Source organism: Notothenia rossii (assembly GCF_949606895.1).
Source record: "Notothenia rossii genome assembly, chromosome: 1".
In the NCBI taxonomy this organism is placed as follows: Eukaryota; Metazoa; Chordata; class Actinopteri; order Perciformes; family Nototheniidae; genus Notothenia; species Notothenia rossii.
Genome location: NC_136912.1, coordinates 96,712,762 through 96,728,324, shown reverse-complemented (window position 1 = coordinate 96,728,324; position 15,563 = coordinate 96,712,762). Strand labels below are relative to the sequence as shown.

The window sequence follows — 15,563 nt, the reverse complement described above, 5'->3', positions numbered from 1 at the left end:
GTATCATTACATTACGTATCATTGCATTACGTATCATTACGTATCATTACATTACGTATCATTGCATTACGTATCATTACATTAGGTATCATTACATTACGTATCATTACGTATCATTACATTAGGTATCATTGCATTACGTATCATTACATTAGGTATCATTACATTACGTATCATTACGTATCATTACATTAGGTATCATTGCATTACGTATCATTACGTATCATTACATTAGGTATCATTGCATTACGTATCATTACATTAGGTATCATTACATTACGTATCATTACGTATCATTACATTAGGTATCATTGCATTACGTATCATTACATTAGGTATCATTACATTACGTATCATTACGTATCATTACATTAGGTATCATTGCATTACGTATCATTACGTATCATTACATTAGGTATCATTGCATTACGTATCATTACATTAGGTATCATTACATTACGTATCATTACGTATCATTACATTACGTATCATTACGTATCATTACATTAGGTATCATTACATTACGTATCATTACGTATCATTACATTAGGTATCATTACGTATCATTACATTACGTATCATTACGTATCATTACATTACGTATCATTACATTAGGTATCATTACATTACGTATCATTACATTAGGTATCATTACATTACGTATCATTACATTACGTATCATTACATTACGTATCATTACATTACGTATCATTACATTAGGTATCATTGCATTACGTATCATTACATTACGTATCATTACATTACGTATCATTACATTAGGTATCATTGCATTACGTATCATTACGTATCATTACATTAGGTATCATTACATTACGTATCATTACGTATCATTACATTAGGTATCATTACATTAGGTATCATTGCATTACGTATCATTACGTATCATTACATTACGTATCATTACATTACGTATCATTACATTACGTATCATTACATTAGGTATCATTACATTAGGTATCATTGCATTACGTATCATTACGTATCATTACATTAGGTATCATTGCATTACGTATCATTAAATTAGGTATCATTGCATTACGTATCATTGCGTATCATTACATTACGTATCATTACATTACGTATCATTAAATTACGTATCATTACATTAGGTATCATTACATTAGGTATCATTACATTACGTATCATTAAATTAGGTATCATTGCATTAGGTATCATTGCGTATCATTACATTACGTATCATTACATTACGTATCATTGCATTACGTATCATTACATTAGGTATCATTACATTAGGTATCATTACATTACGTATCATTACATTAGGTATCATTACATTACGTATCATTACATTACGTATCATTACATTAGGTATCATTACATTACGTATCATTGCATTACGTATCATTACATTAGGTATCATTACATTACGTATCATTGCATTACGTATCATTGCGTATCATTACATTAGGTATCATTACATTAGGTATCATTACATTAGGTATCATTACATTAGGTAGCATTACATTACGTATCATTACATTACGTATCATTACATTAGGTATCATTACATTACGTATCATTGCATTACGTATCATTGCGTATCATTACATTACGTATCATTACATTACGTATCATTACATTAGGTATCATTACATTACGTATCATTGCATTACGTATCATTGCATTACGTATCATTACATTACGTATCATTGCATTACGTATCATTGCATTACGTATCATTACATTACGTATCATTGCATTACGTATCATTACATTACGTATCATTACATTAGGTATCATTACATTAGGTATCATTGCGTTACGTTACGTTACATTACATTACGTTACATTACGTATCATTTCATTACGTATCATTACATTACGTATCATTACATTAGGTATCATTGCATTACGTATCATTGCATTACGTTACGTTACGTTACATTACGTATCATTGCATTACGTATCATTGCATTACGCTACGTTACATTACATTACGTTACATTACGTTTCATTACATTACGTATCATTGCATTACTAATCATTGCATTACGCTACGTTACATTACGTATCATTACATTACGTATCATTGCATTACTAATCATTGCATTACGCTACGTTACATTACGTATCATTACATTACGTATCATTGCATTACGTATCATTGCATTACGTATCATTACATTACGCTACGTTACATTACGTATCATTACATTACGTATCATTGCATTACGTATCATTGCATTACGCTACGTTACATTACATTACGTTACATTACGTATCATTGCATTACGTATCATTGCATTACGCTAAGTTACATTACATTACGTTACATTACGTATCATTACATTACGTATCATTACATTAGGTATCATTGCATTACGCTACGTTACATTACATTACGTTACATTACGTATCATTACATTAGGTATCATTGCATTACGTATCATTACGTATCATTACATTACGTTACATTACGTATCATTACATTAGGTATCATTGCATTACGTATCATTGCATTACGTATCATTGCATTACGTATCATTACATTAGGTATCATTACATTACGTATCATTGCATTACGTATCATTACATTACGTATCATTACATTAGGTATCATTACATTAGGTATCATTACATTACGTATCATTGCATTACGTATCATTACATTACGTATCATTACATTACGTATCATTACATTAGGTATCATTACATTACGTATCATTACATTACGTATCATTACATTACGTATCATTACATTAGGTATCATTACATTACGTATCATTACATTAGGTATCATTGCATTACGTATCATTACATTAGGTATCATTACATTACGTATCATTACATTACGTATCATTACATTACGTATCATTACATTACGTATCATTACATTAGGTATCATTACATTACGTATCATTACATTACGTATCATTACATTAGGTATCATTGCATTACGTATCATTGCATTACGTATCATTACATTAGGTATCATTACATTAGGTATCATTACATTACGTATCATTACATTACGTATCATTACATTAGGTATCATTACATTAGGTATCATTACATTACGTATCATTACATTAGGTATCATTACATTACGTATCATTGCATTACGCTACGTTACGTTACATTACGTATCATTGCATTACGTATCATTACATTACGTATCATTGCATTACGTATCATTACATTAGGTATCATTACATTACGTATCATTACATTACGTATCATTACATTAGGTATCATTACATTACGTATCATTGCATTACGTATCATTACATTACGTATCATTGCATTACGTATCATTGCATTACGTATCATTACATTACGTATCATTGCATTACGCTACGTTACGTTACATTACGTATCATTACATTACGTATCATTGCATTACGCTACGTTACGTTACATTACGTATCATTGCATTACGTATCATTGCATTACGTATCATTACATTACGCTACGTTACGTTACATTACGTATCATTACGTATCATTGCATTACGTATCATTACATTAGGTATCATTACATTACGTATCATTGCATTACGTATCATTACATTACGTATCATTGCATTACGCTACGTTACGTTACATTACGCTACGTTACGTTACATTACGTATCATTGCATTACGTATCATTGCATTACGTATCATTGCATTACGCTACGTTACATTACATTACGTTACATTACGTATCATTACATTACGTATCATTACATTACGTATCATTTAGCTGGCCCTTTTCTGCAAAGGGCCAGTAAGTGCACAGACCGTAGAGAAACTCAGAACCAAAGGAAGCTGCAGATAAATCCACTTCATCAAGTCTACCATTTGAAGTGCTGCTGAATTCGTAACAAGATAAAGATAACTCTATAAAGCGCTTTTTACATTTCTATCATCATGTTTTTTTAAATACTTTATCATAATCTATGTATTTGTTAAGTCATGTAGTTCATCTGAACCTGAAAGCATCTCCGCTGAGAGTCAGTGGAGGAAACAGAACATTATTAAAACATCGGTAATAAATACATTTGAGTCAAAAGCCTTCATTCACCAACAGGCTGTAAACATGAAACTGCAGGACTCATACGAGCTCTTTCCACTGAGTAGTATTATCACTTGAATACGATCACATCGTATAATCATAAAGCTCGTGAGTGTTGACAACTAAATATCATAAACACATATCTTTTTATCTGAGTTGATCGCCTGGGAACAGTTTGAGCTAAAGCCCAACACCTCCACTACATCTACTCAAGAACTACTTAGAAGTACTTCTACTTTAGTTAGTATTCCATGTTCTGCTACTTCATACTTCTACTCTCTACAGTTCAGAGGTACATGGTGTACTTCTACTACAGTTCAGAGGTACATGGTGTACTGCTCTACAGTTCAGAGGTACATGGTGTACTTCTACTAGAGTTCAGAGGTACATGGTGTACTTCTACTACAGTTCAGAGGTACATGGTGTACTTCTACTACAGTTCAGAGGTACATGGTGTACTGCTCTACAGTTCAGAGGTACATGGTGTACTTCTACTAGAGTTCAGAGGTACATGGTGTACTGCTCTACAGTTCAGAGGTACATGGTGTACTGCTCTACAGTTCAGAGGTACTTGGTGTACTTCTACTACAGTTCAGAGGTACAACGTGTACTTCTACTACAGTTCAGAGGTACATGGTGTACTTCTACTACAGTTCAGAGGTACATGGAGTACTTGTCCTTCACTACATGTATTTAATACCTTTAGTTACTTCTCAGATCTGGATGAATGATTTGAAATATAATCAAGTGTTAAATCAGACTTTAGTTCCACCTGGAGTAAATCCACCAGCTACCCTGCAGTATACAAAGTCCTTAAACCTGATCTCCCCCCCCCCCCCCCCCCCCCCAGGGACCAGGATCTGATGGAGGCTCTGGACTCGGGCTCGGACATGGAGACGGAGAGAGGGGTCCTCCAGGAGAGAGGGGTCCTCCAGGAGAGAGGGGTCCTCCAGGAGAGCTCGGCCCAGCACAGAGCCAAGATGTGGAAGGTGAGAGGAAACAGAACTCTAAAGTACACTTCCTTAAAGGGTCCCCTTCCTAAAGTGTCTAAGGCTGCATCTCACTTCTCTTAACTTCAATCCTTGCGTCCCTCACTTGCGTTGTTTCCCTGCGTCTAGTCCCTCCCTCCAGGGAAGCAAGGAGAGAGGAAACCACGAGAAGCAGGGAAATGAGTTTTCAGAGCAATGGGACGTCCTTTCCTCCGGAGCGTCACGTGAAGCGACGTCCGTTTGTGATGAAGCCGCACAGCTGATCGTCTGACAGCAGCTCAGTCCCCGTTGTTTCCACAAACCCCCCCGCGACACATTTACTGACACACACATGTGTATCATCTGTTGTACACCCCAATACATTAAATAATAACTCATTCTCAAAAAAGATAAACGCCATTCTTAAAATGTATAAACGAACAATAGTTTGATTAATATTGATTAGAGTGCACAAAATAAATAAAATAATTGAGAGAAGAAAAAAAGATATCTATCAAGACCCAGTTAGATTAACATTCATTGGATTGAACTCTTTGTTGTTCAGATATATCACATGTTTGTAACTAAATGAAACATGAGTTGAAACAGAACACGGTTTAAACTGAGGAGTGAGTCTCGTGAGGTTCATGTGTTTTCTTTACTCCGCTGGGAAACTGCTCTCAAGTCACGAAGCATCAGATCAGTGCATGCACTGCATCGTCCAATCAGTGAGCGAGACACAGTAAGGGGGCGGGGCGAGTGTCTGAGGATTTCACCGGAGGATGGTCCGGTGGTTCCTCGCTCCTCGATCCTCCGGTAGAAATAAGGCCTCTGGGACGCTCCTCAAGATGGCGCAGACAAATCAACTTCCGGTGAGACCGAGCCCGAGGAGCGAGGAGATGAGAAATAAGAGAAGTGAGAAGCAGCCTAAATGTTCCCCTCTTAAAGTGTCCCCTTACCTAAAGTGTCCCCTTACCTAAAGTGTCCCCTTACCTAAAGTGTCCCCCTACCTAAAGTGTCCCCTACCTAAAGTGTCCCCCTCCTAAAGTGTCCCCCTACCTAAAGTGTCCCCTTACCTAAAGTGTTCCCTTCCCAAAGTGTCCCCCTACCTAAAGTGTCCCCTTCCTAAAGTGTCCCCCTACCTAAAGTGTCCCTTCCTAAAGTGTCCCGTCCTCTGTGCAGATCGCTCTGAATGTCTCAGGGAAAGGAGACAGTCTGTCTCCGTGGGACGGAGTCCTGGATCTCCCTGAGCAAAACCTGATCCACACCAGCAGCCAGCAGCTCATTGGTCAGTCCTCTGTCCTCCGTCCTCAGTCCTCTGTCCTCCGTCCTCCACTTTCCTCTACTTTCCTTTTGTTCCCATTTTAATCTAACTCTAGCTTCCTAATTTCTCCCCGGACGAATACAGTTTTCTGAATTATAATATAAGACAAGAAGTACTTTATTGATCGCAATTTGGGAAATGTTTGGGAATATTTTATTTAACACTTTGTCAAAAGTCAACTTTGTTGTCAATCTTTCAGTTTGTGTGTTCAGAGAGGTCGAAATACTATTTTCCAGAACACAAAAACAAATGCATGTAAAAATATGTATATCCTATATGTACACAATCCCAGACACATGTATACATGTGCACACATTAAGACATAAATAAAAGCTCAACAATCAATAAATACAAAATAACAGTCACTTCAAAATCTTTGGGAATGTGCATTAGTGCAGACGGTCCATAGCAGCGTGAAAAAGACAAATGTTGTTGTTTGTATAAACCCTGGTGTGTTTCCTCAGACCAGCTGAAGGTGTGCGAGGAGGACAGCAGAGACATGGTATGTGACGTGGAGGCGGTCATCACGTTCTACTGTAAGTCCAGGAACCTTCAGTTCTCTGTGGATCTGAGCTGGCCTCCGCTGCTGAAGCCTCTGCTCGCTCTGCAGCTGCCGCGCAGCGACCTCTACAACTGCTTCTACGCCGTCATGAACAAGTACATCCCCAGGTAACACTCTGTTAGGAACACCTGGTCCCCGGCTTGAGCTTCAATCTCAGGGCCCATGTATTTGTTTTCCTCTCATCTTACTTGCTCTCAAAATGTTGGCTTTTTTCTGAAAATCTCAAAATGTTGGCTTTTTTCTGAAAAAATCTCAAAATTCTGAATTTTTCTGAAAAAATCTCAAAATTCTGAGTTTTTCCCAAAAATCTCAAAATTCAGACTTTTTCTGAAGACTTCAAAATGTTATTAATCACTGGTCACCGGCATGAGCTTCAATCTCAGGGTCCATTTATTTAACTTACTTGTTCTCAAAATGTTGGCTTTTTTCTGAAAATTCTTATTTTATCACAACATTTTGACTTTCTCATAAATCTGACCCAAAATTCAGAATTTTTCTCAAAATTTCAAAAATCGGACATTTTTGCAAATAAATTGAATTTTTCCTCAAAATGTTGTAAATAAGATTTAGCTGAAAATAAATAATGAGTTTTTGTCCGTGTTGATGTCAGGGAGTGCGTAGCGAGCGGCCGGCCGTTCCACCTCTACCGGCTGCTGCTGCAGTACCACGAGCCAGAGCTTTGCAGCTTCCTGGACACCAAGAAGATCACACCCGACTCCTACGCCATCACATGGGTACGCCTGACAGTCAGTCAGTCATTCAGTCAGTCAGTCAGTCAGTCAGTCAGTCAGTCAGTCAGTCATTCATTCAGTCATTCAGTCAGTCATTCAGTCAGTCAGTCAGTCAGTCAGTCAGTCAGTCAGTCAGTCAGTCAGTCATTCATTCAGTCAGTCAGTCAGTCAGTCAGTCAGTTATTCAGTCAGTCAGTCAGTCAGTCATTCAGTCAGTCAGTCAGTCATTCATTCAGTCAGTCAGTCATTCATTCATTCAGTCAGTCAGTCATTCAGTCATTCATTCAGTCAGTCAGTCAGTCAGTCAGTTATTCAGTCTGTCAGTCTGTCAGTCTGTCAGTCATTCATTCAGTCTGTCATTCAGTCAGTCTGTCATTCAGTCAGTCTGTCATTCATTCAGTCTGTCATTCATTCAGTCTGTCATTCATTCAGTCTGTCATTCATTCAGTCTGTCATTCATTCAGTCTGTCATTCATTCAGTCTGTCATTCATTCAGTCTGTCATTCATTCAGTCTGTCATTCATTCAGTCATTCATCAGATTCAGAAATCATGAAGGTAGCAGCGAAGGTACCATGCAGATAGAAGGCCAAAGGAGAAAGAGTAGACTTGATAATTAAAAAGTTAGGATAGTGAAATCAGTATTTAAAAAGCATGCCTCCAACATGACCCTCCCTCCATGTCTGCAGTGACGTGTCTATGTTTCCTCCGTAGATGGGCAGTCTGTTCTCCAGCCACTGCCCCCCTGACGTCACCCAGGCCTTCTGGGACTGCTACCTCCGACAGGCCGACCCCTTCCTCATCTTCTTCCTCATGCTCATCATCCTCGTCAACGCTAAGTAAGCAGGGGAGGTGGGAGGAAGCCGCAGACACAGCATCCTACTGAGACGTGTGAAATATTAGGGATGCTCCGATCGATCGGCCGATACTCACTCTCTGCCGATCGATCGGTGCTCTCTAAACATGCCGATCACATGATGCAAAATACATGACGGAGAGAGAGAGGGGGAGAGAGAGAGAAGGGGAAAGAGAGAGAGGGAGAGAGAGGGAGGGAGGGAGAGAGAGAGAGGGAGAGAGAGGGAGAGAGAGAGGGAGAGAGAGGGAGAGAGAGAGAGAGGGAGAGAGGGAGAGAGAGAGGGAGAGAGAGAGGGAGAGAGAGAGGGAGAGAGAGAGGGAGAGAGAGAGAGAGAGAGAGAGAGAGAGAGAGAGAGAGAGAGAGAGAGAGAGAGAGAGATACTGGCTTCCAAGCCAATATTTCAAGGATGCTACTACGTCATCGAGCGCCGCCGAAGTACTGTTCCAATCTCCAGCATACTTGGAATTCCACCGAGGCCACGTCCTTGGTTTGGGGGAAATTTCGAGGCTGCATGGGTAGATGGGTAGTCACTACCACTATCACGAGAGAGAGAGAGAGAGAGGGGGAGGGAGAGAGAGATCATTTCTCCCGTGTTATTCTCCAAAGTTAATGTAAACTTGAATAATGTATTTCATTTGAATGTAATAATGATGTTGTTTGTGGAAACTCCAGTGAATGAGCATTAAGTGAGTTTTAAACATCACTTTAAATGGAAGACCCCCATAGGCCCCGCCCACCCTATCGTTATCGGCCAATACTGAATCCGGCGATCGGCCCCAAAATTCCCGATCGGCGCATCCCTATTAAATTTCCTCTCTCTGATTTCCCCTCAGAGAGGCCATCCTGACCCAGGAGGGAGACAGCCGAGAGGACATCATCAGTGAGTTCAACCTTTATCTGATTTAATCACTGGTACGGAGGCCAACAGGTGCAAACACGGGGGACAGTAAAGAGTGACGCACACAGCTGGGAGACCAGGGGACACTAAAGAGTGACACACACAGCTGGGAGACCAGGGGACGCTAAAGAGTGGTGCACACAGCTGGGAGACCAGGGGACACTAAAGAGTGACGCACACAGCTGGGAGACCAGGGGACACTAAAGAGTGACGCACACAGCTGGGAGACCAGGGGACACCAAAGAGTGACGCACACAGCTGGAGACCAGGGGACACTAAAGAGTGACACACACACCTGGAGACTAGGGGACACTAAAGAGTGACACACACACCTGGAGACTAGGGGACACTAAAGAGTGACACACACACCTGGAGACTAGGGGACACTAAAGAGTGACGCACACAGCTGGAGACCAGGGGACACTAAAGAGTGACACACACACCTGGAGACTAGGGGACACTAAAGAGTGACGCACACAGCTGGAGACCAGGGGACACTAAAGAGTGACGCACACAGCTGGAGACTAGGGGACACTAAAGAGTGACGCACACAGCTGGAGACCAGGGGACACTAAAGAGTGACGCACACAGCTAGGAGACCAGGGGACACTAAAGAGTGACGCACACACCTGGAGACTAGGGGACAATAAAGAGTGACACACACACCTGGAGACTAGGGGACACTAAAGAGTGACGCACACAGCTGGAGACCAGGGGACACTAAAGAGTGACGCACACAGCTGGAGACTAGGGGACACTAAAGAGTGACGCACACAGCTGGAGACCAGGGGACACTAAAGAGTGACGCACACAGCTAGGAGACCAGGGGACACTAAAGAGTGACGCACACACCTGGAGACTAGGGGACAATAAAGAGTGACGCACACAGCTGGAGACCAGGGGACACTAAAGAGTGACACACACACCTGGAGACTAGGGGACAATAAAGAGTGACGCACACAGCTGGAGACCAGGGGACACTAAAGAGTGACGCACACACCTGGAGACTAGGGGACAATAAAGAGTGACGCACACAGCTGGAGACCAGGGGACACTAAAGAGTGACACACACACCTGGAGACTAGGGGACAATAAAGAGTGACACACACACCTGGAGACTAGGGGACACTAAAGAGTGACGCACACAGCTGGAGACTAGAGGACACTAAAGAGTGACGCACACACCTGGAGACTAGGGGACACTAAAGAGTGACGCACACACCTGGAGACTAGGGGACACTAAAGAGTGACGCACACAGCTAGAGACCAGGGGACACTAAAGAGTGACACACACACCTGGAGACTAGGGGACAATAAAGAGTGACGCACACAGCTGGAGACCAGGGGACACTAAAGAGTGACGCACACACCTGGAGACTAGGGGACAATAAAGAGTGACGCACACAGCTGGAGACCAGGGGACACTAAAGAGTGACACACACACCTGGAGACTAGGGGACAATAAAGAGTGACACACACACCTGGAGACTAGGGGGCACTAAAGAGTGACGCACACAGCTGGAGACCAGGGGACACTAAAGAGTGACACACACACCTGGAGACTAGGGGACAATAAAGAGTGACGCACACAGCTGGAGACCAGGGGACACTAAAGAGTGACGCACACACCTGGAGACTAGGGGACAATAAAGAGTGACGCACACAGCTGGAGACCAGGGGACACTAAAGAGTGACACACACACCTGGAGACTAGGGGACAATAAAGAGTGACACACACACCTGGAGACTAGGGGGCACTAAAGAGTGACGCACACAGCTGGAGACTAGAGGACACTAAAGAGTGACGCACACACCTGGAGACTAGGGGACACTAAAGAGTGACGCACACACCTGGAGACTAGGGGACACTAAAGAGTGACGCACACAGCTGGAGACCAGGGTTGCGTTCAAATAGTCAATTTCTCTTAGGAACCTTCCTAACGGAGTGAAACGACCCGGAGGTCCCTCAGTGGCAGCCATGATAAGAGCCGTTCCAATTCTCTAGATGAAAGGAAAGGAGCTTTCAAACTTCCTTTATAACCTCCTTTAGCTTAGGAACCACTGGACCTCCCTCACCGAGAGGAGAGGAGAAAATGCTGCCCCACAATGCCTTGCAGCCGCAGCATTTGACGTCACACAACAGTCGGCCGTTCACGGACACAAGCGATTATGACGGAGAAATGATATCATGAAAGTTACGGTGCTTATTAAGCTTTTTAAAACGTATGTGGTAAGTTGCCAAAGTGCTTTGTTTTGAACGTTCATCAGTATTATAATCAAAAAGAGAAATATGAACGTTAGTTTTTACTGAAATGATCAAATAAAGTCAACATTTCACTGAGCTGTGTGGGGGTTGTTCAACTTTTAAAAGATGTTTGAATGATGTACACAGTGATAGGTGTTAAGGACTAACGTTTATAATAAATACATTTGTATTGATTTTAAGATCTTTTCATCAATCATACGTATTGGGATCATTTGTATTCATGTGGACCGGAGGGAGAGGGTGACGAGCAGAAGTTTCACTTTCCTTTTTTATTTCAATTCCATCTTTGGTCATGAAGAATATGTTTCTCTGTTGTCCCCGTTCATAAAGCATAACGCCTGCCTCGTCTTCCCTTGTCTCAGAAATGCTGGAGGAGTCTCCGTCTCACCTGGAGTCTGAGGACATCGAGGACCTGTTCTCTCTGGCGCAGTACTACCAGAGTAAGACTCCTCTGTCTCTGAGGAAGGTGAGGCTCTTTGTCCACAGACAGGGAGGACCCTTTGTTCCTGAGCTGTTTGTTTGTTTACTATTTACTTTACATACCATCATATGTATACACAGTATATTATGAGCCTATATTCCTATCATTCTTTCTGACCTTTCTAAAGAACATTTTAACCGTCCAGAATGTTCTATATTGTTTATATTTGTTTAAACTGTTTTTAAAATAGTGAATTATTTTCCACGTGCAAGTATCTGTATTGTAATGTAGACATTCTCTGGTCCTGTAACCAAAGAATGTCCCAATGTGGTGTTACTAAAGGATCTGTGTCTCTGTCTGCCAGATGAACCAGAACCTGTTTGGCAGCTCTCTGGTGGCTCTGAAGGAGGAGGACACTGATCTGAGTCAAGCTCTGTGTCTCCCTGTGTCTGTCCCTGAGATCCTGCAGGCCAACCAGCTGCAGCAGGTCAGCCCCCCCCCCACATGCTTTAGAGCTCATCACTGCAGCAGGTCAGCCCCCCCCCACCCACATGCTTTAGAGCTCATCACTGCAGCAGGTCAGCCCCCCCCCCCACCCACATGCTTTAGAGCTCATCACTGCAGCAGGTCAGCCCCCCCCCACCCACATGCTTTAGAACTCATCACTGCAGCAGGTCAGCCCCCCCCCACCCACATGCTTTAGAGCTCATCTCTGCAGCAGGTCAGCCCCCCACCCACATGCTTTAGAGCTCATCTCTGCAGCAGGTCAGCCCCCCCCCACCCACATGCTTTAGAGCTCATCACTGCAGCAGGTCAGCCCCCCCCCACCCACATGCTTTAGAGCTCATCACTGCAGCAGGTCAGCCCCCCCCCACCCACATGCTTTAGAGCTCATCTCTGCAGCAGGTCAGCCCCCCCCCACCCACATGCTTTAGAGCTCATCACTGCAGCAGGTCAGCCCCCCCCCACCCACATGCTTTAGAGCTCATCTCTGCAGCAGGTCAGCCCCCCCCCACCCACATGCTTTAGAGCTCATCTCTGCAGGACAGCGCTTCCTAACCTTTATCCACTCAGGGCTCACTTAAGAATCTAAAAAAAAGTTCCACCTTCAACCGTAAACAATACAGAGGCTAAAGTTCTCAGAGTAATTAGAAACGGATCAGGGTCCTCATTTATAATGAGTTTCTACGCAATGTTTGTGATTTATAAAAAACTAACTTGACGGGAAAACGTGCGGTCCTCCACGCAAACTCTAACCCATGCGTACGCACTAAGCACACGGGAGAGAGGAGAAACTGAGACCCCGTTGGCAGAAGGAAGGACGGAGAGATGTGGAAATAATACCATCAATAAAATGTCTCTCATTTATCAGATATGAAGAATTCATTTCAAACATTGATTAAAGCCAATCTTAAAATGATTTAACAAACGCCTGTTTGAGACTCCTCAGAGCACACAGAAACATAACTGGAGAAATAAATAAACACGGATATGTTATTTAAAACCACCTGGAATATGTTGTGTTCATGTTATGAAATGTTTTCTCATAAATGATGCGGTAAGCAGGAGGACAGCATCACGTCTAAACTGACGCCGTGTTTCTATAGGTCGATGATACGAGCATGGTTTATATACTCTCAGGTTTAATCATGCTTTATGCCGTTTGCCAAGACTTGATAAGTCTCTCGTAAAACACAGGAGGTATGGAAACTAAGTCATGACTCCACTCCGGAGGGATCCCCCCATCATGTCTTACAGATTCTCATCAAGGGGGGGGGGGGGTGGGGGGGGGTGGGGGGTCTCCTGTCCCCGGTACAAACACACCGCCTGAGGAAGGCTATGTGTATTTTTTTTGTCATTAATCTTTTTCGGACCACTTATTTATTTATGTTGGTGACGATCCGACCTCCATGCTGCTACTCTGGTTCAAACTGCATCCACCAAACAATATGATTTATCTCACCTCCCCAAAAGAACCAGAACCTGTTTGAGCTGTTCTGTCCTCATTCCCTGCTATCTTCTCCATAAAGTCAGTCAGAATGAATGAATGAAAGAATGAATGAAAGAATGAATGAATGAAAGGGCGTTTCTTTGACTATTTATAGGCAGATACGGGCGTTACGTGAGTCCCGCAAAAGCTGCGCCGCATTTTGAGTCGGTTGTGATTTATAAAGCGAAACCGGCGTAGGAAGTGCCGTACGCAAGTCCTGTGCCGGTACGCAACCTTCCCACGCCAATCCTACGCAAGGCTTTATAAATGAGGCCCCAGGCCATCAGTAACAAACAGACATTTTGATTACACGGTTTAGTTGAATACTCGATTCTGATTGGTCCATTCAGAACATGTGACACGTTGTAAATCCAGTAGAACAGACAGCTGTCAAGGACTGTAATGACCGTTGCTCAGGCATTCAGAATGCTACTAGTACCCAACAGTCCAGGAGGAGAGCAGTTTGTGCAGCCCTCTGCGGGGTCAGCCCTCTGCGGGGTCAGCCCTCTGCGGGGTCAGCCCTCTGCGCGGTCAGCCCTCAGCGCGGTCAGCCCTCTGCGGGGTCAGCCCTCTGCGGGGTCAGCCCTCTGCGCGGTCAGCCCTCTGCGGGGTCAGCCCTCAGCGCGGTCAGCCCTCAGCGCGGTCAGCCCTCTGCGGGGTCAGCCCTCTGCGGGGTCAGCCCTCAGCGCGGTCAGCCCTCTGCGGGGTCAGCCCTCTGCGGGGTCAGCCCTCAGCGCGGTCAGCCCTCTGCGGGGTCAGCCCTCAGCGCGGTCAGCCCTCAGCGCGGTTAGCCCTCTGCGGGGTCAGCCCTCAGCGCGGTCAGCCCTCTGCGCGGTCAGCCCTCTGCGGGGTCAGCCCTCTGCGCGGTCAGCCCTCTGCGCGGTCAGCCCTCTGCGGGGTCAGCCCTCTGCGGGGTCAGCCCTCAGCGCGGTCAGCCCTCTGCGCGGTCAGCCCTCTGCGGGGTCAGCCCTCTGCGGGGTCAGCCCTCTGCGGGGTCAGCCCTCTGCGGGGTCAGCCCTCTGCGGGGTCAGCCCTCTTCCAGCGGGCCTTTGAAGCCACATGTTGCAGCTTTGAGGAGGGCGATGCACATCAACACTGAAAGCAACGCTCACAGCTCATGTGCACGCAGATTGATGTTGTATTGGTGTGGCTGTAACACTCAGGTTAGTTTGCAGAAGGAGGAGATGTCATGTGATTTATTTGTGTTTCAGGACGGGGTGCGTTTCTTCGTGGTGGATTGTCGGCCTGCAGAGCAGTACAACGCGGGACACCTGTCCACCGCCTTCCACCTGGACTCTGACCTGGTGAGCACCTGAATCTAATCCTCAGTTAATGTTCAACATCCAGCCAGCTGACCAATCAGAGCACACTGGGCTCTGGTTTCAGACAGAGGGTGAAAAGAGGAGCTGCAGCACAGGCAGACTCTTTAAAGTAGAGACACTACGTACTGATATACACCTGAACATCAGCAGGAGAGGACTCTTTAAAGTAGAGACACTACGTACTGATAT

At 43.7% G+C, this 15,563-nt stretch overlaps 1 protein-coding gene across 1 annotated transcript in view; it reads left to right on the top strand.

Annotated features, from left to right (window-relative positions):
- The window catches only part of tbc1d23 (TBC1 domain family, member 23), a 35,398-nt gene that overhangs the window by 6,603 nt on the left and 13,232 nt on the right, over positions 1-15,563 (top strand). The window contains exons 2-10 of the mRNA XM_079653608.1: positions 4,889-5,027; positions 6,189-6,294; positions 6,795-6,999; positions 7,503-7,626; positions 8,336-8,460; positions 9,311-9,357; positions 12,004-12,107; positions 12,427-12,549; positions 15,264-15,356. Of these exons, the coding sequence (XP_079509734.1) occupies positions 4,889-5,027; positions 6,189-6,294; positions 6,795-6,999; positions 7,503-7,626; positions 8,336-8,460; positions 9,311-9,357; positions 12,004-12,107; positions 12,427-12,549; positions 15,264-15,356 (1,066 nt within the window). The remainder of the gene's footprint in view (positions 1-4,888; positions 5,028-6,188; positions 6,295-6,794; positions 7,000-7,502; positions 7,627-8,335; positions 8,461-9,310; positions 9,358-12,003; positions 12,108-12,426; positions 12,550-15,263; positions 15,357-15,563) is intronic.